The 25,779-nt window shown below is 35.9% G+C and overlaps 2 protein-coding genes across 4 annotated transcripts in view; both read right to left on the bottom strand.

Moving 5' to 3' along the window:
- gpm6aa (glycoprotein M6Aa) lies at positions 1-18,765 on the bottom strand. Its single transcript, XM_079631749.1, has 7 exons — positions 18,302-18,765; positions 9,928-10,120; positions 7,025-7,181; positions 6,437-6,590; positions 6,147-6,223; positions 5,952-6,017; positions 1-2,368 (listed from the first exon to the last, which is right to left on the bottom strand). The coding sequence occupies exons 1-7, from the start codon at positions 18,336-18,338 to the stop codon at positions 2,216-2,218; spliced, it is 837 nt and encodes a 278-aa protein (XP_079487875.1). The 5' UTR covers positions 18,339-18,765; the 3' UTR covers positions 1-2,215.
- Positions 9,993-25,779, bottom strand: part of spata4 (spermatogenesis associated 4) — a 19,246-nt gene continuing 3,459 nt past the window's right edge. Inside the window, exons 6-7 of one of the 3 annotated variants that reach the window (XR_013799885.1) lie at positions 24,666-24,735; positions 10,070-10,120 (exon numbers count right to left, since the gene is read on the bottom strand). The gene's annotated coding sequence lies outside the window, so the exon portion shown is untranslated. Of the gene's footprint in view, positions 10,121-24,558; positions 24,736-25,779 lie in introns of those variants that run through there. The other 2 variants (XM_079631751.1, XM_079631750.1) reach the window with 2 other exon arrangements.

Genomic DNA, 25,779 nt, shown 5'->3' on the forward strand with positions numbered 1-25,779 from the left:
CTCTCAAAGTGCTTTATTTATTTTTCATTTGACCTTTACAAATGACTTTTGTGTAACCCATTTTTAGTTAGATGTGAAACCAATTAATTTAAATTTGACCACAAGGTAAACTGATGAAATATTTAGGGTGTATGTGAATCCCAACATGATACACAGATTGTCAAGAACAACAACAACAACCGTAGAGTATTTATTAACAAGTACACCAGTGTAGTTTATTTATGCAAGCAGTTTGTCCCTACAGATCAGAAAAGCCACTGTCAAGCGGTTGGCACATTTATGTACAAAACAAATGAATGGTACAGCTTTCTACTAAGCATTCTTTAGTGAGAGTACAAAAGACTAGTATACGAGGACAGAGGGAGTGAGCCAGAGAGAGAGGGGGGGGGGGGGGGGGGGGTAGAGAAAGCATTAAGTAAGGGGCTCAACAAGCAATAGTAATAGAAAGGTGAGAGGAGGACTCGGGGGGAGTTAGAGAGATCACCACAAAGTAAACAGGCACAAATCAAACACTAAACCATCGAAGAGTAGGAGTTTCAGCGCAATGTATTCAGCATAGGATTCAAATTACTTCACATTATGAGAAAGGGGATGACCCAGCAAGACAGTCGCATATAACAAACTCATAAAAAGATGGAATGAAAACTGTTTTTCTTGTTTTTTTTTTACATTATTATTATTATCATCATTATTATTTTTTTTGATCCAGTAAAAACGATTACCATTGAATGCATGACCATGCCACAAATAACACTTAGGTTCACAGTCTTTACCTAACATTACAGGGGTCTGACTTGGAAGCCGGCACCCCAATGCACTTACACCAAGAAAGAGCTCACAAAATGGCCAAATAAGTGCACGAAACTAGCTCTTAGAAACACTGACGGAACATGACTTGCCAGGCATTAAAAGAATGAGAAGACATCTCCATCATCCAATATAATAATGACTTGTTAGCAAGACAACGAGTAACTGTCATCGAGATAATAGTATAAGCTCTTTAAATATTTGTTTTCATAGTCGTATTCCCCTTAGTAAAGAAAAACCCCACCGAAAGAAAGTGATCTGTCACAAAACGTTCCCGTGTCTCGCTCGCCTGGATTTTGCTCCACTTCTTAGGCTTTCAGAAGAACACCCTCCCTCTGCCCACCCTATCCTGTCATGGAATGTGGTTTCAGTCTAATACGAATTCACCTGAAGTTTAAGTGCTAACTTACAGTACATACATTTACACATTGACTTTGTACAAAAGCTGAAAACAAAAAGCGTCAAATAAAAACCCTGAAGGCTTTACTGTGTCTATATCTATTCGCGTAGGAAAATAAAAAAGAGGGGGTCATAACGCTGTAGGCTTGTGCATGTGTCACTTGCTTCCAGTAAAGGGAGAGTTGCATTGCTGCCGAAGAGGGGGTCGCTGACACTACAGTAAGATTGAAATGTGTCAGAAAGATCCTCTCCCTCTCAGAGGAGTTACAACGCCACCTACTGGCACGATGCGGTCTGAAAACCTGACTAGCAAGGCAAGCAAATAATAACCATTTTGTTCTTTTGTAATCATCTTGATAAGCTATGCAATGACATCTGTAGAAAAATAATAAATAAACACTTTATGGTACATCTGTTATATCTTAATTTTGTTTTTTGTCTTTTCTGTCTCAGTTTTTGAGTTTTCTTTTACCAAAATAATGCAGAATGAGCAAGCCATCTGCTGGTATCGGGCTTCATACCTTCTCATGATTAAAAAAGGAGAGAAAGAGAGAGAGAGAGAAAGAGAGAGAGAGAGAAAGAGAGAGAGAATTGTTTTTTTTTACCTAATTTTTTTTCATGATTTAAGTCTTTGATAATGAGACCTTAAGAGACAGACACACATGAAAAATGTGCTTTTCCCCAAAAAACCGAACCTCTACATAATAATGATTCATGTATTGATGCTAAAATGTTTAAAAAAGAAATATATTTAAAAATTGTAATATGTGGTGGAAAAAAGACCCCGCACAATCTCTTAAAAATTAAATACATTAATGTGAAAAAACTACAACACTACTGCTAGCACTAATAATAATAATAATAATAATAATAATGTTTGTGCGAGAGGTAATGGGTTGGCCATGGGGTTGGTCATACGACACACCACCTGGACTGCACCAGTGCCAAACCTCCTTCAACAGGAAGTGAAAGCACTGAGGGTCCTCTCGCCCCGCTGCTGCTTCCTGTCTTATGTGTAGGCATTGAGCCGTTCCTTGGAGCGCGTGGAGTGGATGTCATGCAGCTCCTGCTCCTCCTTGGACTTGCAGTCCTCATATTTCTGCATTTTACATGCATCCTTCACATAAGCCCAGTTGGCAGACAGCACCATCAGGTAGTGGATCTGAAACAACACCATATAATATTTAAATACCGTCAACACAGTCAACTAAACCTTTGCATTTATATTACTCTAATAACATTGTTCTTATGAAACATACTTACACTTGTACATCTCATAAAATTATTATTTTAAAATCTATTTATTATTGAAATAGCATCAACAAACTAAACATTTACAATTGTATTATTCTGACAATTATTTACTTATTAATCGTATTATTATTTGCACATAATATATATTGTACGAATATATATATGTGGTTACCGATTAAGTTCCGTATCGATTACAAAGTATTGCTACTGACCTATAAGGTCATAAATGGTTCAGCTCGTGTGAATTCTATTTGCTCTACAATCCATCACACTCTTAAGGTCACAAAACTCTGGACGTTTGGTTGTACCGATACCTAAGTCCACTAAACAAGTTTTTTCACATTTGGCTCCTAAACTCTTGAATAGCCTGATAATGTTCGCTGCTCAGACACACTCTCAGTTTCTCCAAGCATTCACATAATGCATCTCATAATCTTGCACAGTTATATTAGATCAAAAGCATATGACTATGTACTACTTGAGATGTTATGAACAGTAGCTATGCTAATTATTTTCTGTCTCAATTACTCAATTAATTACTGTCTCAACTAGAGAGTACACCAGCTTCGGTTTGAATCCAGCCTCTTATGAAGACTTCAGATGACCCAACACCTCTAAAGGGTAACTAAACCCTAAAACAACTTTTTTTTTAGTTAACGATCTCTAAGACTGGGGCTTATTAATTCTGTTCATTGATTCAAGAAGATGTGTTGACATTTGGGTATAAAGTGTTTTAATTCTACAATATATGGTGTAAAAACGTCTGAGTGCCGCCCTCTTCAGGTTGAACGGTGGCTACTGCAGTTGAATTTTCCTATTGGATGTTGAGGTGCCCTGTGACGTAAGCAGGTACAGCTCACCACGCCCTTGCCTACAGAGAGACGGGTCTCAGGTGCATTATTTCAGCTTATTTTTAAAATAATCATGTTTGACAGTGGAATTCCTGTTGAAAAACATTACCCATGATGCTGTACAGAAAATTACACCAATCAGAGAGTTGAAAAAAGCAACTCTTTTTTAACAAAGACTTTTTTGAAATCTCTATAAGAGAAATGAATGGAAAAAGTACTTCCGTAACCAGAGGCACTGAAAAAGGGGACGGGCACTGTTGCACTCTATTGTTTCTGCAAATGAATACATGATATTAGATATCTGCATTATCTTAGAACGGTACATTTTTGACACAGTCACCTCTAATAACAGATCACTCAAAATTGTAAATAAAAACCTACATTTTCTGTAAAGCTGCTTTGAAACGATATTGTGAAAAGCACTATACAATTAAATGTGAATTGATAGGTTTTTTTTATACACTACTAGTCAAAAGTTTGGAATCATTATGATTTTTTTTGTCTTTAAGTCTCTTATGGTTACCAAGGGTGCATTTATTTGATGAAAAAATGCTAATATGCACATTTGTGTATTTGGAATAAGATCTTAGCAGACTGTGATGACGCATGTTTGCCACTCTAAAATTAGCAGTGACACCAGCAGGAGGCAGCATTGTAAAGCAGCCAGACTCCTCTCATATGTGTGCAGGAAAACCTATGCACAAAAAGGGCCTGGCATAGTTCTTATAATGAGATATAGTAAAGGTTTTACATGTGTGTAACTGAAGGGGCGGTCGGTCTAACACTATATGAAATCAAGGAAGTGTGTGGGGTTATTATATATATATATATATATATATATATATATATATATATATATATATATATATATATATATATATATATATATATATATATAAATAATAGGTTAAGAGCTAACTGCTGTCCTGCATGAGAGCATACACTATATTTTGTTTACTTCAGTGCACCATTATGCAAATCATATTTACATTATGCATGCTCATTAGAATAGGGCCACACCCTGAACACACCTTCCTCTTCTTGACAAAGGACAAGCTTGGTTATGATTACCCTTCCCAGAGAGTGTAAGGACGCATTGTTTAACAATCAGTTAAATTTGCTCTTTCCACAGCAGGAGACGGAAAAGCTCTTTCTATAATTTGCTACATCATCCCAGACTAACAACCACATTCTCTTTTTCAGAAAATGGTTCCTCGCAAATTACTGAGTGCTGCTTGCTACAAGCTCTAGGGCCTTTCTTCCCCTAGTTTCCATGACAACAGAACGTGCCCAGCGTCTCTCCGTGTGTGTGTGTGAGAGAGAGAGAGAGAGAGAGAGAGAGACGGAGGGAGGGAGGGAGGGAGGGAGGGAGGGAGGGGGGGGGGGGCAGGCACAAAGATGTTAAATAACAACAAAGAAAAGGCAATATGAGAGCGATGACAACACCCCAATGCTCAGATTTTTCATGACTTTAGTTTTATCCCATTTCAGTTTAGAAGAAGGTGAAGTCATTAATTCAGCTCGCATCGTCACACAAATAAACACGCTGTTGCCAGTTTAAAAGGACAAAATTAAACTCTCCCCTTAACATTTTTTTTTTTGTCACCTTTAGGACTTACAGTCACCATGATATCAAATATTTTGTTAAAAGGGAAAAATTCTTTGCATTAAAGCAAGCAATTGAATAGACTTTGTAACAGATTTTAAAAATATAAATGGATTCCCAAAAAATATAGAGCAAGTTGTTGTTAACTAAGCAGCTAAGTTGTTGTTCTTTTTTAAAGGGGTGATCAAATTTTCCTTGAGCTTTTGACATTTAAGAGGTCATCATACTATAAGAATATCCTATAAATTTCAGAACTGAAAACTTCCTTGTTAATCCAATAAAAACGTATTGACACCAGGCACAGCGAAAAACAGGTTTTTCAAAGTGGGGATCTATGACGTCAACGGGTATCAAACACCTCCTCCGCAGAAGATCAACACTGCCGTATTAGCCCCGCCCACCGATTCGCACATTACATGAAACTCATTATAATATGCAAAACTGTTATCCAATCATAGCAGTGGGTGTTTACTTCCAAGTCTTCAATGCAGCACGCCCATAAAAACCGAGCGTTTCAGGAGCTAGGCTCAAAACCAGGGTAGAAAATAGCCTATATTACTTATTCATTTTTATGTTTTTGAATGAAAAAAAACCAAGCAAACGTCATAAGTTGACCTCAGGCAACAATATAAAAATGTTTTAATAAGCCAGTTCATGACCCCTTTAACATATTGTGTTATGATCCATACTTTAAGAATCCATTACAATGATTGATGTACAGAGTGATGTACTTTAAATGTTACATTTAGGTAGTTCATTTTAATGTGCAAGGAACACTAAAACATTCACCTGAACTGAACTGCAGACTTTAGGCAGTCGGAGTAGACAAATTTCACAGAAAATGGCATAGTGTATGAATCAGATTTTTTACCTTCAGACTATAATTTCATCCAGTCAGAGGATATCAAAACATGTTTGATATTTTGAACACATATCGTAATGTGTGAGCTTTAAGCTTTCAATCTGATTTCAAGTGGTGTAGTGTATTCCAGATGCTATGTACTGTATACTTGTAGGTATTGGTCAAAACTCACCATGGCAATGACTGCAGCTCCAGCCCCAGCCAGCGCACACACAAACAGATGGAAAGTCATATCCAGCTTTCAGAAAGAAATATTGAGAGAGAGAAACGAGTCTTGGATTGCTTTTCATTGTGGAAATGATTGATAAAACTATTTTAAAACATTAGACTTGTGAATCTAGTGAACTTGTCTATACTTCATACTGACCTCATTCGATTCACACATTTTGAAGAACTTCTCTGATCCTGCACATACAGTCTTCTCCTCTCCAAAGGGCACAACACCTTAAATAAATAGTTTTTGTCATTTCTGTGTTTAGGGTATATGAGGTTATAGCAATGGATATTACAAATTTTTTATTTGGATAACCAACCAGTAAGAATAAAATTACAGCAACAAAAATGAAAATGAAATTACAGAAAAGAAATGATCACTGAAACCTCTTTGTAACCACACCTAAACATCTGGCACTGAAACCCACAGATTATGAAACATACCAAACTGGCGCGGGTCAAGACATAAACTTGCTCCCTCCAGAACGGTCATGTTTTGGCAAATGGTCCAGATGTTGAAATACATGAAGACAGGCAACGAGGTGAACGCTGTCACACCCAGCCAAGCCAACATGAAGATGTACGTCAGCATGATGAACTGAAGGAAAAGGAGGATTAAGACTAATGCCCAAATATCCGATCGAACTCTAAATTAGAAAATAGGAATTTAGAATACAAGAGAATTAAATAAAAGGCACAATTATAAGCATCAAGAATTTCATATAAACTCAGAAAACTCAACATGTAAGGTAAGATATAGAAAGGAATGTCTCCTTAAAGGAAAATTAAACTAAATCTGGAACAGTGTGCAGAGTTTAGCTATCAGTGTTATAAATTAATTACAATAACAGCAACCACACCATAACTTTCTTGTTTCACACTGCATAAATGAGAGGAGAATAACTCGCAGAGTTCCCTGCTTTTATAGCCTATAAACGGATGCCATGTTTATGTGCGGCAGTTAATCTCAGTGGCTTTATCGTTGCCCTTTTGTACATTCCAATGCATGGAGTTCTCCCAGTGATTTCTCACCCATGCACTGACGCAGCGTCCACAGGCGGTGATTTTGAAGTCTCCATACAGGTCCTTGATGGCCCCACTGGTGAAGAAGCCTTCGACCATCAGAAGAATGCCATACACAAAGAACGCTGAGGCAATGCCATAGATCACGTACTTGATAATGTCAATGCTGTGGGAAACGGAGGAAATAAAGTCAATGATTATATAAGCGTGGGTAAAAAAAAAAGACTCATACATTTCTAATCTAAAAACCATTAACAAAAGTAATCATGTGACCACAATTTAAGGCAGTAGTTCACATTACTCAATCTATATTGGACTCAATCACAAGGAGAGAGTTGTAAACAAATCAGAACACAAAAATATTATTTTTGTCTTGCCAAGTGAATTCATCACGTTACTACTTAAGTAATCAATCTTGTATCTTAAATCAAATATATGATTTGGATATTATTACATTCATTTAAAGGTGCAGTAAGCGATTTCTGAGAAACGCTGTTGAAAGTGGATCGGACCGAGCGCAACAACACATGTAGCCAATCAGCAGTAGGGGGCGTGTCCACTCATTATTTGGGGGGAGTGAGCAAGAGGGATATTTGAAGAGAGACTGTAAAAAAAGGGAGATGGCTGAGAGACATTAAAAAAGAGAAAAGGTAAAAGGAATATCACTGGAAAAGGAAGGGATAAGGTCAGGCAAGAGTTTAAGACCCGCGTTAATATTAGAAAATCTTTCCAGCACTGGAGAAACCTGGAATACCTGAAAACGGATGCAGAGGTTGTGTTGTTTCTGCTCCATACGGGAGTAACATTGGTTTCACAAAGCAGAATTATTTTGTTTCACTTCAGCTATGATAAAGAGACATACACTCCTGCATTGCGTGCATCAATGAAGAGAGGGGTGTGTTTGTTTGGGTTGATTTCAAATTTCAAAAAGGTTCAACAATGATTCTCAGAAATCTCTTATTGCACCTTTAAATCAGTGAAACTACAATACGTTCATAAACTTAGCATAACTGTGGATCTAACCCAATGTGTGAAATATTTTTGTCAAAATGGAGGTTTGTGAGTTAGTCATGTTGAGTCAAAAGCTTAATTTGTGCATTTTGCCAGTGCATTTGAGCAAGTTGTGCCATAGGACTAACTTTTGTAATGTTCTAAAACCATAATAATTACGACTTGTTTTTGCGTACACAACAACCTGAACTATTTGAAACAAATACACTTGTATTTTTAAGTAAATCATCAAATGTAAAAAGTGGCTTATGTTAACCTGTTCTCCCTATGCATAAATTAAGAAAGAGAAATTGCTAATGGGGTGAGAAAAATACACATAATTTCACAAACAGTACCTGTCAAAAGTTTGGAAACATTAATATTTTTTTATTTATGTTTTTGAAAGAAATCTCTAATGCTCACCAAGGCTGCATTTATTTAATAAAAAATACAGAAAAAACAGTAATATTGCAAAATATTACAACAAATTAAAATAACTGTTTTCTATTTGAATATAATTTATTGCTGTGACCACAAAGCTGAATTTTCAGATCATTCTAATATGCTGATTCGATGCTCAAGAAACATTTCTCATTGTTATTATTAATGTTGAAAACAGTTGAGCTGCTTAACATTTTGTTTTGTTACAGTCATATTTTAAAACTGTAGATGTGTACTGTAGACGTTAAATGTATCATGTACTTTACCAACAGAAAAACAACTTGTTCCAGCAGTTATTTGAAACTTGCTTACTTCTTCAGAACAAAAGGCTAGCTAAAATACAAGATCTGCCATATATATATATATATATATATATATTTGAAAAAGCAAAGAAATATTAATAAATTAACAAATAAATGTGGGCATCTCTTAAGCTCTCTTAAGGTCAGCAACAATTGATTCTCTAAGATCATTGCTGATGTCTTTTCTTCTTTTGTCATTGTAAACACACACCTGAATGCTCTAGACCAGCAAACTGCCAAAAGCTCTTCTTTTAGAAGTGATCACACTTGCTGATGATCAATTTATCAAAGACATTTGATTAGTAGTGCCTGACTGCTATACATACTGTCTTAGATCGTATGGGAGCAGTAATGGCATACTTTTAGTTTGTCACCCATGCTTTTCCATTTTGGCTTTATTTTTGTTGAATAAATAAATGACAAAATGTAATATGTCATGTGTTGTTGCTCATCTGAGGTTGTATTTACCTCATTTTAAGATCTGCCAAGAACCAGATGATTTTTGTATTATGTCCTGATATATAAAACCATATACTTTAATAGGGTGTCCTTTCTTTTTCACATGTATAATATATATAAAAATTATATATATATATATATAAATATATACTGTATATATATTTTTTTTTCTTCTTTTTTTTTTTCTTTTCTATTCTGTCACCCCAATGTTTCTTGAGCATCAACGTCAAATCAGCATAATTTGACACTGAAGACAGGAGTAATGATGCTGAAATGATGTAATGAGCTTTGCCATCACAGAAATAAGTTTTGAAAAAGAAAAAAACAATTGTTAAATTTTAATAATATTTCACAATATTACTGTTTTTACAGTATTATTGATCAAATAAATGCAGCCTTGGTGGGCATAAAGGACTTCTTTAAAAAAAAAAAAAATGATCAAAACTTTTGGCAAATATTTGTAAAAACAAGTCATATTTTATTCAAAATGATTTTCAAATAAATTATTTTCAATATTTTTGCTGCTTTTAAAAATGATTTAGCTGTAAAGCATTTAAAAACATATTGATTTTTTTTATCATTAACTGACTAACTAACCTTATTTTAATTATTAGTTTGATATATTTCTTTTTTGGCAGTGTGGCACTTGCGTATGTAAAATTGATATATGATGAAATCTACAGCGAGAAATGGCCGGTCCAGTGTCCTGCTCTCACTTACATAGTAAACACATCCAGGCCATCTCCAGGTCCCCTGATCACCTCAAAGTAGTTCTGGAGGATGGTGACCGTTCCAGAAAGAGCTTCATGTCCACACCCACAGAAGAGCGCCACTCCAGCATACAGCAGGATGGTGGCAATCAGGGATGGATAAGGGATGCCTCCTAGACATTTCAGACAACACTCCATACATCCTGAGAGAACAAAGACAAAAAGAGCTCATGTTTTTCATCTGAAAGGTACAGTTGAAGAAGGTGCTTTTTAATCATCAAGATCTTCGATGTTTTGTGTGTCTGTGTTTGATTCCGTTTTTTCATTAACAGTTTAGTTTCAGCTGTATGTCATTTAAGAAAGCAGTGTTCTTGCACAGAAAGCAAAGCTAGTGTACGTCGTCTTCTGTGCTCTTCTTAGTGTCTATCCTCTGCCTGACAAGACTAACAAGTACCCAGACGGTTGGAAGTAAATCCTCAGTCCATTCATTCTGACAGTCCAGTGAGGTCCAGTTCATTCTGTGTGTGTGTGTGTGTGTGTGTGTGTGTGTGTGTGTGTGTGTGTATTTGTTACTCTCCAATGATGTGCAAAATTGTCCCTGCAGCAGACTATTTAAAATTCTCCCCTTGGCATCATATATCAGAGTGAATCATAACAGTATGATTCATGAATAACAAAATGGATGGTAGAATTAGAGGATGGACTTTGACGCTAGGTCATTTTGATTGAGGTTTTCCAAATGATTGCCTTCATGCGTTTCATTTCAAAGTTTCATTATTTTGAGTTTAGCTTTCACACAGCAAGTGTGTTATGTTTCAAACAAAACAAACTTGCAGTTCATCTTTAGTTTATGAAATTCCATTATGTCTTTTTTTTATTAGTATACTTAATACACGTATCTGATAAAATAAAGCACTGTATGAAAAGGTTTAATTTCACTATAAAAAAAAAAAAGGCAGCTGTGGTTTCCAGAAATTTACAGTAACAATCTTTTGGGCATTATGAGATAACATGGTATTTTAATTTATTTATTTTTTAATTTACTTAAAGCATAATTGTAACATTATTTTACCAAAAAGTTGGATGTATAAAAGTTGGATCCTGATTGGATGTTCCAACATAAATTATAAGATAGTTTGTATGTTATACACTGAAAAAAAGCTGGTAACCTAAAAATGGTAACACCTACATAAGCTGTTTTTATTCAAGTAAAGAAATATTATTTAACTTCACTTAATCAACACATACATTTAGTTATACCAGCAAAACTCATTTTTATGGGTTAAATCAGGTAGAAATCACTCTTTAAGGTAACAATTTCAGGACACCAATAATTATTACAGTGTCTTTTTATAAGATATAATAGCTTAGAAAATGTTTACAGAAGCATTTCTACATATTTTTTTCCAAACTGCATTTTCTTCATTGTGGGTAGTTTGACATTTTTACTTCCTGAGGAAGAATAAACTTTGATTCAGCTCGCATTTGTTCCCAACTCAGTGTTTGTATGGCAGTCCTTATACAATGAGTGCAGGAACCATGTTACAATTTGGTTTGGTTTGGTTGAGGCTATTGCTCCCATTTCAGTAGCCTGGCTCCGCCCTCCTGTACTTCTGCTCAATTTTCATTTTCCTTCAGTACTACGTCTGGGATTGTGGTATATTCTTGGGTTTTCTCCGGTAAATTTTTTACCGGTCCAATCAGCAAACAGAGGGAGTGTCTGAGAACGATGACGTTGAGGTCGTGCGCTAGTTTGAGTCGTCATACGTCACGACCAAACGTTAGCAATTGGTTATGGCAGATCCAAAGTGGCTCTGGGCAGATCCAATAGTTTTAAACTTCAACAGAATACCCGCCTTCAAGGAAGTTAACGCTTGTCAATGAAGAGAGGCCAGACTCTCTGTACGAATGAAATGTACGAGAGTCTGGTAGAACCAGGCTACCATTTCAGGCCTTTGGATGTGAATTATTGAATACTGTCAAATATGGTAATAATGATGCTGTAATGAACCTCAGACCTGGCTTCACAGTGGATTTGGCAAGGGATCAACCTGTTGCCATAGCAACTCAAGAAATGTGAGAATATAGATAGTATCTGATTCTTTGAAGTGTTCAATAGATCTACAGATTTGCTATGTTCTTTTTTTAAATGATTACAATTCTTTTTTAAATCATTACAAATTATTTTGTTGTCTTAAACATCTTGCAAGCATTTAAGTAATTTAAAAAGTTTTTAATATTAATATATATTTTATATAACAGACCAACACACTCCCTGCATAGTAATACATTATTTTAAATGTTACATACAGTTCTTATTATTTTAAATAATACATCTTCATATGCCTATAGTTTTACTCAACTACATTACCGTATTAGCATTTACACATTACTACTGGCAATTTTGATCCTGTTATGAGATTCTTTGAACTGTTTAAAAACCACTGCGTGTCTCCTGATTGGCTGAGAGAAATCACATGTTCTAAAGCCAACACGAATTGCATTACATTACAATGCAGCCTTATATTCATCAATCAAGGGTATTAGATGAAACGGCATTAAAAATGCATGCAGATTACACACTTTGTTAATACAGGATCTGATTTACAACACAAATTCTCACAGGATAGCCTCACTCACTGGCAAGATTCACAACAGATCACATTCATTCAACCAAACTGCTGGAATCTCATGTTCTTGTAGTGCAGCCAAAGACAGAAATGGTTTACCGGACCAATGCAACTCTCCATTATGAAAGCAACCAAAATGCAGCCCAAGATACTAAACTGAACCATCAGTGCAAACATGCTTGAACATTAATGAATAATGTTCTACAACTACTTGTACAAAAGATAGAGTTTCTAAACAATTCTCCTTTTTATTAATAAACATAAGCTAAAACCATGCATTTATTTCCCATGCATTCAGATCATGAATGGTAAATCCTTATTTTTTTATCATTCCATAAAAACTTCTTTATAGCTTTGTTTATCCTTGGAAATTAGAACTTAAGATTCACTGATGCTTAATATTATTATTAAATATACACAGTTTAATATTTGCAGTTTGAGGAGCCAGTCTGAAATTTCATTTATTAATAAAATAGATATACTTAAACTAAACAAACTTTTCCAGATGAACTTCACTTTAATGCGTTCATCAGCGCTGTTAACTAAAACTATACAAAAAAATTATTCATTTAAATAATTGTAATAAGTTACACTTAGTATTTTCCAATAATTCAATTATTCCGCTTATACCACGGCAACCACACCTCAAGACATTGTTCAGATGATGTATTTCAAGACATTTGTCAGGTTTTAGTCCTTAAAATGCTCAGAACTAATTTCTTGCGCATCTCACCCCAAGCCTCCGTTGCTAATGTCATTTTGCCGCTAGTAACCGAGGCTTGAGTCATTGATAGCAGATTAATGCAGTTATTAGAGAGTCTCTGCTTTTCTCAATAGTGTTCAACGAGTCTAGAGAAACTGTAAGTTTATCTGCTTCAAGAACAGCGCCGTTATTACCTCACTATAGAAATGTCATGTAGCTTTTAAGTTGCTAAACTATTTTATACTTTTAAAAAATCATCAGAGCAGCACTGACAACACGTTTCTGTGCGAGTATGTTACAGTACTATATAGTTTTAATGGGAGTGAGAGTTAGAGTGTGATTCCCGTACATAATAAAACATAATTTTGTGGCAAAAAACATGAGAATAATTTGTAATTTTTATCCTGTTTACTATATATTTATTTGCTTGGTGGTCAGTGTCGTTGTGGGTTTTGGTTCTTTTTATGTAGGCTGTCTTTGAAATAACTGATCTGAATCTTTGAAATATCTGACTGAAATCACTTGGCGAAGTGATATGGACATGTATGCATTATGTATATATCCTTTCACTTCGCCAAATGATGCCTGTCTGCAACTACTTTAGCCGTGCATTTCCCTGAAATTAATTACACACCTTTTTGAACGTTCATCAACCAATCAGATTCAAACATTGAACAGACCCGTAGTATAAATCCCCCCCCCCCCCCCCCCCCCCCAAAAAAAAAAAAATAATAATTAAAAAAAAGTTGCCTTGGCAACTAACTGAAATAAAATAGGCCGAATTACTGTTAAATTACTAAATCTAAAAATGAAATAAATAAAAATAGACCTAAATAGAAATATTTGAGCAAAAAATTAAAATGACAAAAAGCAACAAAAAAATAAATAAAATTAAATATTAATGTTAATAAATAATACATTAATAAGTACTATAATAATAATATATAAATAATACTAAAATAGCACTGGCATTTGGATATTGTTTTCAAATGTTAAACCAAAAATTATGCACTCAAAAGGACAGGCCTAACCCAAACAACATAAACAAAAGCATCCCTGAGGGTGCTCTAATAATAAAGCAATGGCCGCTCCCACCCCACATCCCCCAAACCTCCCCCATGTCCCTTGATCACCCCACCCCACCCAACCCCAACGCCCATCTGTCAGTCTGACAGCCTCAGTGCCACTCCCGCCTTGCCCCACCCCCAACCTCCAATTAATCCCTGGAACTGTGGGCTCACTGCGAACCAGTGCTCACCCTGATATCCACACATGTTCGGAGGGGAAACATTCTCACAGGACACTCAAAGACCGTACAACAAAAGGCTGCTAACGCTAACGCTAATCCGCAGCACAGAGGGGAGAGAGAAAGGGAGAGTGAACGGATAAGAGATTGCGACAGATGAAAGAAAAAGACAGGCAGATGGAGAGGAAAACAGACGCAAGTGTTGGTTATCATGCAGCAAACAAAGCTTTGTTTAGCCGTTTAATGTGGCCTTTTTACACCCACAGTCAAATACTCTCCATTCATAACCAGCTCAATTGGACCCTCTTCGGCCTTTGTTTTAACAATATCCAAAAGGATTTGAATAATTCGTCAATTTAAAGTGATTAGCATTTCATTACCCATAATGCCGTTCTTCTGTTCAGATAAAAAGAATTCAAATTCAATTGAATTCAATCACATCAAGTGGCTACATGAGGGGCGCTGTGTGTCTCTATCACTGGCCCCTCCCTGAAAGCTAGCGGGTTTTCATCACCGCACGTCTACGCGACTTCTCTGCGCATGTTTAATCAACCAGCAGGGTTGCCATGGCGATGGAGGTGCGGGCCCTGAGAATGGGCCGGGCCTTTGCAAGCACCATGACCCACTTACAGCGCCGTGTGTCAACACATTCAGCGGCAAACGGGCTGAATGGGAGACACATTCACAAGGATTACAGGGGGGAAACAGTCCAGCGCCGAACGCATCAGGGACGTCGAAGACTACACGACTTTATCCCTGACGGGGCAGCTAGAAGGTTCTCGTACTTCCAACATGTTCCCTGATACCTTCCCTCAGCAGAAAAGAACACATTTAGAACTCATTTGTATGTAGCTTGTTTGTATCTGGATTTGAAATGCACCAACTGTGTAGAAAACAGAATTGTCGCAAAATGTTCAACATGTTCCACTCTCTTTTCTCATGGTCATTTGACCAGTTGGAAACAATATGGAGAACAATATAGTGCACTGAATTCACTTTCTATTATTAGCTATATGATTCATTTTTTAGGACAATTAGTGAAACTTCAGTGTCCCTGAGAGGTTTGACCAGAGTGTGGGAACAATAGGAGTGTCCAGATTAGAGGTTTCCCTCTGGATCACACAAGGTCGTGTATTTGGAGAGGGGAAAAAAACAGGAAGGAAACAAGATAACAGACGTCCCGCAGAGGTATAGAGTCCAATCACGATTTCATTTCCATTTCAACATCGCAGTTTAAAACAATGTGGTGCTTTGCAGATCCATCACACCTTTGAGAAAAAGAGAAGTATGTTTACACCACCGGATAAATACTGATGGCATAATTCAAAGATTCGATGCATGGATAAAATATAAATGCACTCAAAGATGCGCAATGCATCTGACAATCATAACTCAATTTGGACATTAATAATGAATCAGGAGTTTGTTACATGTTGAGCTACTAAAAATAGGACAAGAGGCATAACAACATGCAATGATGTGCTCAAAAATATCTTATATAAGTGAGTGTAAGTTAACAAAATACAGGTAACTATTAAAAATCAGCTCATTACATCTGACTATGCAAGCAAACGTTGCCATGAGATTTTGAAATTGCCCAGTTTTTGACGTCAGAACGTAAACACATGCGCAGAAGACATGGGGATATTGACTTGGCAGACAAAACACCTGTGAGGTAATGAGCAAAAATGAGTGTGTTCAACCATTTATCTTTATTTGTTAAAATAAGAAGCATTTACATGTGTGTGTAAATGACCTCAAACTGTATAATTTTGTGAAATTCTATAACACTCACTTTTATGAACACCTATCAGAATTTTATGAGAGGATTGATGTCACACTGTCAGTAGGGACTGCTAAGAGCCCATCTAACAAACTGTACTCTGTCAGCAGTGGCGATGACAGAAATTTGGAGGTAAAAGTTATAAATAAAAGACGAGGAGTGGGATGGTATCTGTGTGTGTTAACGGCCTAATGTCCTCTAATCCAATAATCATGAGAGGTAATGAAATGTCTATTCTCCCATGAGGCCGCTTAGTTCCCCACTTCATCTATTGTGCAGCGATAGGGTCAGCGCACCGGTCAATGCACGTCTGTGAATAAACTACAGCTGATTATCGGACTTCAGCGTTTCGTTTGTGGAGTTAAGAAACTAGAATTTTTTATTTATTTTTTATTATGTATTATAGGTCAAATGCCACTGAATTAGGGAAATGTGCATGAAATATGCATACACTTCCTTTTATTACTAAATTGTAATTACTGTAGCTCAAATGGGTTTGATTCCAATGGAATACATGAATTGATTTACAAAAGTATACCCTACATGCAAAGTTAGTCACTTTAGCATCTGCCAAATCTATAAACGTAAATGTTGAACACCTCAAATGGTTTAATAATAATACCAGTAAGAATATTTATGGAACTAAATTGTGTGCATCAGTCAAGCTCTTGTGAAGTTCTCATGTAGTCTCGCTTTTTGGGATTCCCAGATTCCAACAGATCAATGTGGAATTCTACTCAGTGTATGAAAAGATATTAAAAGAAAACCAGGTCAAATGAGGCATGCATCATATCCTAGACTTGCATTTTTATCATGAAGTTCTTCTGGTGCACTTTATGGACAATAAGCATTTTCTATATAAACAAAACAAACAAACATCTAGCTATTAAATGCAAAACATATAAAAAATACAGAAAAGAGAAACAAAATAGATCAGTGTTAACAGGCTCTATGCATTTGTGATTCTCAGATTAAATGACTAGATCCAGCCAATCACGGCATATATTGGTTCAAGAAATCGAACAAACAATAAATACGAAAATAAAACACCAAATTACCCCGGCAGGTTGAGCATAAATCTGTTATCCTCCCATATTTCATGTGCTAAATATCACACAAGCTCACTGACAGTCTAAGCACAGCAGACCTGACATGGCTGCTATCATCACACTGCTTTAGAAGGGAGGAGGGGAAAGAAAAAAAAAACTGAAATATAAAGAGCCGTCATAGATGGAGCGAGAGGAGGTGGAAATAGTCCAGAAGGCTGGTATTTTGATTATTTTTATTCCCTTTCTTTTAGCTTCTCGCCAAATATTTTCTCTATAGACCACAAAAGAAGAAGAAAAAGACAATGATTTCCTCCCGAGCTCGAAATTCAGCCCCTGCAAATGGTGGTATTATAAATAGCAAGCTCCCTCTCACACAAAGCAAACAAATGCTCCTGCACACAAAAGAAGGAGCAAGCGAAGGAACATGAAACCAAAGAGGGGGAAACAATGGCAGAATTTAGACAATTATATAAATGTCCACTGCATCCAGAAGACGGATCTGTCTCCTGCCTCCTTCAGACAGACTGACAGAAATGCGCGGCAAACAAAGACGGACCCATCAGATGGTCCACACACACACATACACACACACACACACAGGATCCAGCCCCTGCACACACCCCTCTACACAATCACTGTCCTATCTAAAATCTATTAAAATATATATTTTTAAAGGATCATATTTGCTCGGCCAGGTTATTTTCACAATTTCAAAGAATAAAAATGTATGCAATGCATCACAGTGCATGAAATACATCATCGGTGAATTAATTAAAAAAATATCTCATTAAAAATATGGCAGAAAACACTTCTCCCTGAATAGAAATAACCTATTCAGATCATTTTCATAACCTCATTTTATAATCCACAAGATCAAAGACAATGAAAAGCAGTGAGGGATTAGGCACAAAGGTAAACAACACAATCGGAAAGATGGATGGGGAAACAAAGGAGATAAAAGGCATTCCTTTACCCTTCTGGGTCTGTCCCTCATCCAGGTCCTCCTCCATGTTGCCTTGTCCTTTGATTTCGGGGGTTTCTACAGCAGTGACCAGTGTTGCGCCTGTGGGTTTAAAGTCCGCTCCTTAAACGCCTTCCCTTGCCTGCTTACCACAATAGAGGCTGAGTCTGGCTCTCGGTGCACAAGTCTCTCTCTCTCTCTCTCTCTCTCTCTCTCTCTCTCTCTCTCTCTCTCTCTCTCTCTCTCTCTCAGACTCTCTCTCCCTCCTCCCTCTCCTCACTCTCTCGCTCCTGCTACTACCCTGTTCCTCACAGAGGAGAGCTGCTGTCAACACCGATTTTTTTCAGTTGACTTCTCTTGTGTGAGGAGGTTCAGTGTAGCATCTCAGCGGAGGCTTGTGCAAACCAGTGAGTGTTAAGACATCCAGACCTCTATATACTCTATGTATGTGTTTATATATAAGGTAACACAAGCTCAAAAGTGGAATACAAAAACAACAAATCGACAGCCACCCAAAACATGGATCAGCACACTATAGGCGGACAGAGAAAGGTGGGTTTTTGGGGGAGTCAAGCTGCAAGCCAGTAAAAGCCTCCACTTTACACCCCTCCTCTAAAAGAATGGTTAATGCTGGTTACATCTCTGCTGCATTAAACTCAAGATAAAAACAAGAAATATTCCATTCATATTCTGTCTGACTATATAAATGTACAATGGATACATTCATACATGCATGCATACACACACACACACACACACACACACACACATATATATATAGTAAATCTGATAATGATGACATCTTGAGTGTGGGGTTTTTTCAGCTTCGCTGCTTCTGTGCGCAACATGGATAAAATATAACTGCTTGTGATGAATATAACATCATATGGCATGCACGCTCACGTGATTCTTTATGTGTGTGTGTGTGTGTGTGTGTGTGTGTGTGTGTGTGTGTTGAAACATATTCACAGTGTCATTCGGGTGACAAAAACATATAAGGCATAAAAAGGCAAGAAGTTGTGTTTTGTCAAATTTTACGCAATTAATCAGCCATATGTGTTAGAACATGCACTTTAGCATAGACGTCTTCTTTATACAACCAGAAATTTGTGGATTAATTTGCAATTAATCAGCTCTTGGTGGTTATGTGACTAAAAGTGATCTAAGACAGCCAATGCATGGTTATAATGCTCATCTCATGTAATCACTAATTTATAAAATATTGATCACTAGAAACTGTATTTAAACAGCTCTTTTAAATAATTTCTAATACAGAAATGCCAGGCAATCGTTATGGATGTTTATCTGCAATCTAGAAATGACTCTATTTGCGTTGCAATGAGTACTTGAGTTTTTACTGGCCCCATTACTTTAAATACTAGCTTATGATCTGCTGACACTTTGAAAGATACATCAACATGTCCAGGCCAAAATGCTGACAGATTTACTTTCTACAGGCAGTTTTAAGTTCTAAAATTGTGAGGGCCGACTTTCTTAGTTAGAATCCAAGAATAGCATTTAATATGCCACTGTGGTGCAGTTGCTACTGAAAGTGTCAGAGCACAGGACACATTCTGTGTGAACAGCCCCTAACTCTACCCCCCATGCATGTCTTCTGACAATAACAATTTGTCTGATGTGTTGATACTGCTACGCCATGTTTAACATTCTTGCCCTGAGTGCCCACAAATATAGTGATCTATTTCAAGAATAGCATCACTGCACAGGCACAAAACACCAAATGTAGACTTATATATTTTCACACTAGGCATTTAAGACTGTTTTTTCAACCCTGTTCCTGGAAGCACATTAACAGCACATGTTTTCAAACTCTTTCTAATCAAACAAATCTGATTCAACTCATCAGATCAATGGCGGAGACTCCAAGTCATCACATGGATCAGATAGGGAGACATCCAAAAAGTTGCCTTTAGGCATTAATTGTTAAAAAAAAAGCAGTTAAAAAATCCAAAATCTACTTGTAAATGAATAACAGTATATTTTCAGACGATTGAATTAATATGTTATTATAAAATAAAATATGATATATATACACACACACATACTGCATATAAAATAATTGATGGTGATACATGACGATAATATATTTATTAATAATATATAATTGAATGATAGCAAATAAAATATCTAATATACAGTGACACTATATATTAGACATTTCATATTTATTATATATATAGACTACAGTTCAAAAGTCTATTTTTAAAAGTCTCTTATGCTCACCAATGCTGCATTTATTTGATACAGCAAAAATAGTAATATTGTGAAATATTTTTACAATGTAAAATATCCGTTTTATATTTGTAAATGTCATTTATTCCTGTGATGTCAAAGCTTAATATTCATCATTACTCAAGTCTTCAGTGTCACATGATTTTTCAGAATCATTCTATTACGCTGATTTGATGCTCAAGAAACATTTATTATTATTATCAAGTTGTGTAAAAAAAAAACTGTTCTTCTTAAAATATAGAATATTATTAAATTATATATAAATGATATACATGATTTATACTATTAAATACATTCTAGAATTGAATTATAGCAAATGAAATGTATTGATTTAACTTTATCAGGAATTAACAGAAGAAAAGAATGATCTCCAATGTGATTGCCACATGTCATCGAGTCTATGCCGGCACAAATACAGCCACACCCTGGTCCCTGATGATGCTGCTTTTCTGAGAAGGTGGTGGGAGAGAGACGTTGGCTCTCGCCGCCAAGTGTGTGTGTTGTTCGTATGTGCATGTGTTAATGTGTGATGCACAGGCAATGAGTATGGGGTGGGTTTTAGGGGGGGAAACCAAAAGTTAATGAGCGATACATTAACACCCAATCCCCTTCTGGCTAATCATGTTCATGTCTGGATTAAACACATGAATCCAAACCCCACTCTTCTAACTCTCAAATACATGCAACCTCCCTATTTTGCACTGCAGGCCCAGATGAAAAAACACACAACAGATGGCTGAGATGGCCTCTACAAGGGCATCTAGCCGTCTACATGCAGTTAGTTGGCACTGGAAAGCATCACACAAAATGAGTTCCAGTGTGCGTTTATTCTGAAATGCTTGCAGTGAGCGCCACCATCTCCCGCACGACTGTAGCTCTAGCTGACTTGTTACCATAGAAACCTACTTTAGATATCGCCTGTTCAGGAGGCAGCGCATACACACATACATGTACGCAGAGCACACAATGTGCAGAGAGCACTGAACATCATGCTTTATATGTAAGTTAATGCTAAATAAACCTTGACAGGGCTCTCCTTTGCTTCCCGTCAGGGTCTAGTATCACCCTGAAGGGGTTTATTGTATGATGACGCCTAAATTAATATACACAGCTAAATAAATAAATAAATAAATAAAGACATAGTTCAAACTAATACATGACCATACTTGCAGATTATCATAAGGATTTAGCTACAAGTCTATTAAAACTGAAGAAGAAAACACACAGTGCAACAATATTAATAATCCAATCCAAGATATAGTACCATTTAAAAGTTTGGGGTCATTAAGATTTTATTTTTAATTAAATCAAATAAAAAAAAAATAATACTTTTATTTTGCAAGGATGCATTAAATTGATTAATAGTGACAGTAAATACTTACATTGTTATAAAAAAATTAAAATACATGCTGTTTATTTGAACTTTGTTCATCGAAGAATCCTGAAAAAATTTATCAAGGTTTCCACACACATATTAAGCAACACAACTGTTAGTAATTAATAATATTAAGAAAAAAAAATAATAAGAAATGTTTCTTGAGCAGCAAATCAGCATAATAGAATGATTTCTAAAGGATTATGTGACACTGAAGACTGGAGTAATGATGCTGAAAATTCAGCTTTGACATCACAGGAATAAATTCCATTTTTAATATTTCTGTATTTTACGATATTACTGTATTTTCCATGAAATGCAGCTTTGGTGAGCATAAGAGACTTTTTTCTAAAACATCTATTTTAAGTTTAACTGGAGAATCCTAAGCTTCTAGCCATCCTTTAAAGGGTTTAGCTAACTATAAAATTAATAGATGTTCTCAGAGGTCATTTAAAAAAAAAAAATACGTAGCCACATAGAGTGGTGCCGGGACAATGTATTTGTTGGCCAAAACCCAGAAATGAATTTGTATTTTAGCACTTCCGGCTCCATTGACCAGAAGTCAATGTGTTTTTGAATGGGTTTTTAGTTAAATGCTTGAAATAAGGTCTGTGGTGAACAAGCTCAAGATATTGCCATGTTTTTTATCAATGTCTTGTTTTTTGAGTTTCTAAATGGGACTACAGAGGTTGTCGGGAACATTAAACGTCTTCAGCCGAACAGGTAAACTCATCTACTCACAAGTCCGCTTTCACAGCCTCGTTGTGCTTATAATTACGCTCTTGCGAACTATTATAACTCGAACTTTAAGGAAAATCGTTTTTAACAAAGACTGAAAGTTGTCAGAAGGTTAGTGATGGCGACGTTGAAATCATGTGAATGTGGTGTAGTTCTCCACTCTATTGAGTCACATGATGGCACAAATGACAACAGACATATAGCAGAGTAATATGTGAGATATGAAAGTAGCACAGGCACAATGAAAGTTGCCTTGGAAAACAGTCAGTTTATTAAAAACAAAAAGGCTGAATTCTGCAATGTACTAATTAGAATGAAGCATTGGAAAGAGCTGTTTAATATATAGTATAGATGTAATGCATATATGCAAATGGCGCTGGGTTCTTTTCCTAAAGGAATATTTCAACCAGATTTAAACGTTTTTGTCGTCATTTATTCACCCTCATGTTGTTCCAGCCCTGACTTTATTTATTCTGTGGAACATAAAATATATTGTAACATTGGACTCTATGAAACACGTTTCATAGAAGAAAGAAAGTCATACAGGTTTAGAATGACATCAGAGAGTGAAAATGACAACAGAAATGTTAGGTCACTTTAAGACTTCAGAAAAACAAATCATAAATTAATAGATTATTATTTTTTTCCCTACTTTCATTTCCTGTTATTGTTGATCAAATGACTGCATGCTGGGTCATACCATTCCCACCTCATGACATTTTATTCCGCACAAAGCCTATTATTTGGTTTTTAAATGCCCATACCAGACATAAAACAACATGGGGAAGAGGGTGAGAAAAACAGAGCGAGCGTGAGAGAGACAAGGTGGTCTAAAAAGTTAATTTCTGGGCACATTCGTGAAAAGCAGTATGCTCGCTTCAGATATCCATGGCAACCTTATGCTATGAATCGAGTCTGAAAGATGCATGGTAACACGACAGATACACTCTTTATGTTTGACAGCGGTAGCGACCGTGTGAGAGTGAAAGAGACTGTGTGACACTGTGTTTGTGTGTGTACAAGGGGGAGAGAAACAGAGGGGGTAAACAGGCACCCGGGCAACTTGCCTAAAACCTGCCTGTCTCACGGTGGGTTTGCTAAATGAAGGTCTAATTTGCAGAGGGCCTTGGGTGAAGCGGAGAAGAGAACATGCTGCGACTTTCAAAGAAAACAGAGCCCTCTCAATACAGAGATAACAGAGATGCAACAACAGGCCTGAGAGCTGCTGGGGTTAAACCATAAATGCTGAATTTATGCTTTTCCAAAGTGACAATCAAACCTCATGCTTGTTTAATTGCCATTTTGTGATACTAGCTACAGACAGTGTGCTCAAAGGAGGTTATAAACCTAGGCTATACGATTTATTTTTATTCTATGGAACATTAAAGAAGATTTCAAGGAAAATGGCCAGACTGATCTTTTTCATAGAGCAAGAGTGAATAATTTCAATTCCACTCTCTTTCTTTTAATTTGGCTTTACAAGACCATGAAACATGTATGCAGACCAATCTCAGATAATCTGATATACTGGTACTAATATTATTTATACTGTATATATATATAAATATATTTTATTTTTATTTTTTTTTATTTTACATATTGTACTTTTCCCTTCTACAGAAGAAAATAATATATTTATGAATCAATGAAATAAAATAAAAAGTTTTGGTTGAACTATTCCTTTAACAAATTAATGAACATCAGTCTTCTGAAAAATATAAAAAGTTTGAAGCACTGAATATTTATGAGTAAATCACAATGGATGTGTTGACCCGCATGGTGAAGCTATTCCAATCTAGAAAGTTCAAATCCAATGCCAAACTGAACAAGGCTTTAGAACCTGATAAACCTTTTTTTTTATGTGTTCTGTTCAAGCATTGACAACAAAAGCAGCATCCATACTGATGTGTATGCTTGTTAAACTTTTTTTTATTGTGGGAATGAATCTTGTGCTCAGATATCTATGGCCTCATTTTGAATGTGCTTTGAAGACCTTCGTTGGACATCTACCTTAAACAGTCTCACTATTTGCCTCCAATATCCGCAAAGCATTTGCTTCTGAATTCAGACGCCACTGAACCTGCACAAAAACACAAACATTCCCTTTATACAATACAGATAAATGTTGATAATTACAAAAAAAAAACTGCCCAACACTGGTCGTCAATGAATAGTATTATTTATGCAATATTATATTATTTATTAATTCACTTTTATCTTTATATTTTCAGTGTTCATTTTAGTCGTTTTCGTTGTGTGCTTTTATCATGTTTTATTATTTATATTGTATATATATAGCTTCAATTTATTTTAATGTTTTAGTTTTAGTAATTTTAGCAATTTAACTTAAACATTTTATTTCAGTAGTAACATTTCTATTTAATTTCTTTCATCTAATATTAATGTTTAATTTCAGCTAATGAAAACAAATTGTAATAGTTTTAGTTAACAATAGCAACATAGGGCATAGGGCAGTAGTGTTGCTACCAACCAGTAATCAATCATTTGTAGATTAGTCTAATGACATTTCTCCATAGAAATGTTTTAAACTATTAGAGACTAAGAAGCAGTTCAACAGAGAAGCAGTTCAACAGGGGACACTCTCCAATATCAAATCAAATTTTCTCCCACAATATTTCAGCAATCATTCCTGTATTTTGAAACTGCCTGTTTTAAATCATAACTAGTGCAAATGAATGACTCTTTTGAAACCTTTCATTTCAATTAATCAAACGGGTAAGCAAAATGGTCTGAAATATTTTGCCATGTACAGTAGTTTGTAGTAAGGGTAGAACTCCGATCATCTTAGTTAATTTGTAGTAGTTAGTAGCTTTGCTAGCTACAATGTTTGAATAGCTTACCCAACACTGCTTGTGACTCTGCTCTGTAAAAAACAAAACACGAAAAACAACATGGTTTGTTTAAATTAAGTATTTAGACCAGGGCTGCATTAAAAAAAAAAGCGTATCGGTACTTCCCTACTATATAGTAGGCTAAAAACAGTATGTGACAGAAGTAGTATGTCCGAATTCACAGTACTCATAAAAGAGTAGCAACCCTCTAAAATGCAAGTAATTCACTCGCATATGCGACAACATTTTAGGCGACAAAATAAGGTCCATCA

Source organism: Phoxinus phoxinus (genome assembly GCF_949152265.1).
Source record: "Phoxinus phoxinus genome assembly, chromosome: 12".
Lineage (NCBI taxonomy): Eukaryota > Metazoa > Chordata > Actinopteri > Cypriniformes > Leuciscidae > Phoxinus > Phoxinus phoxinus.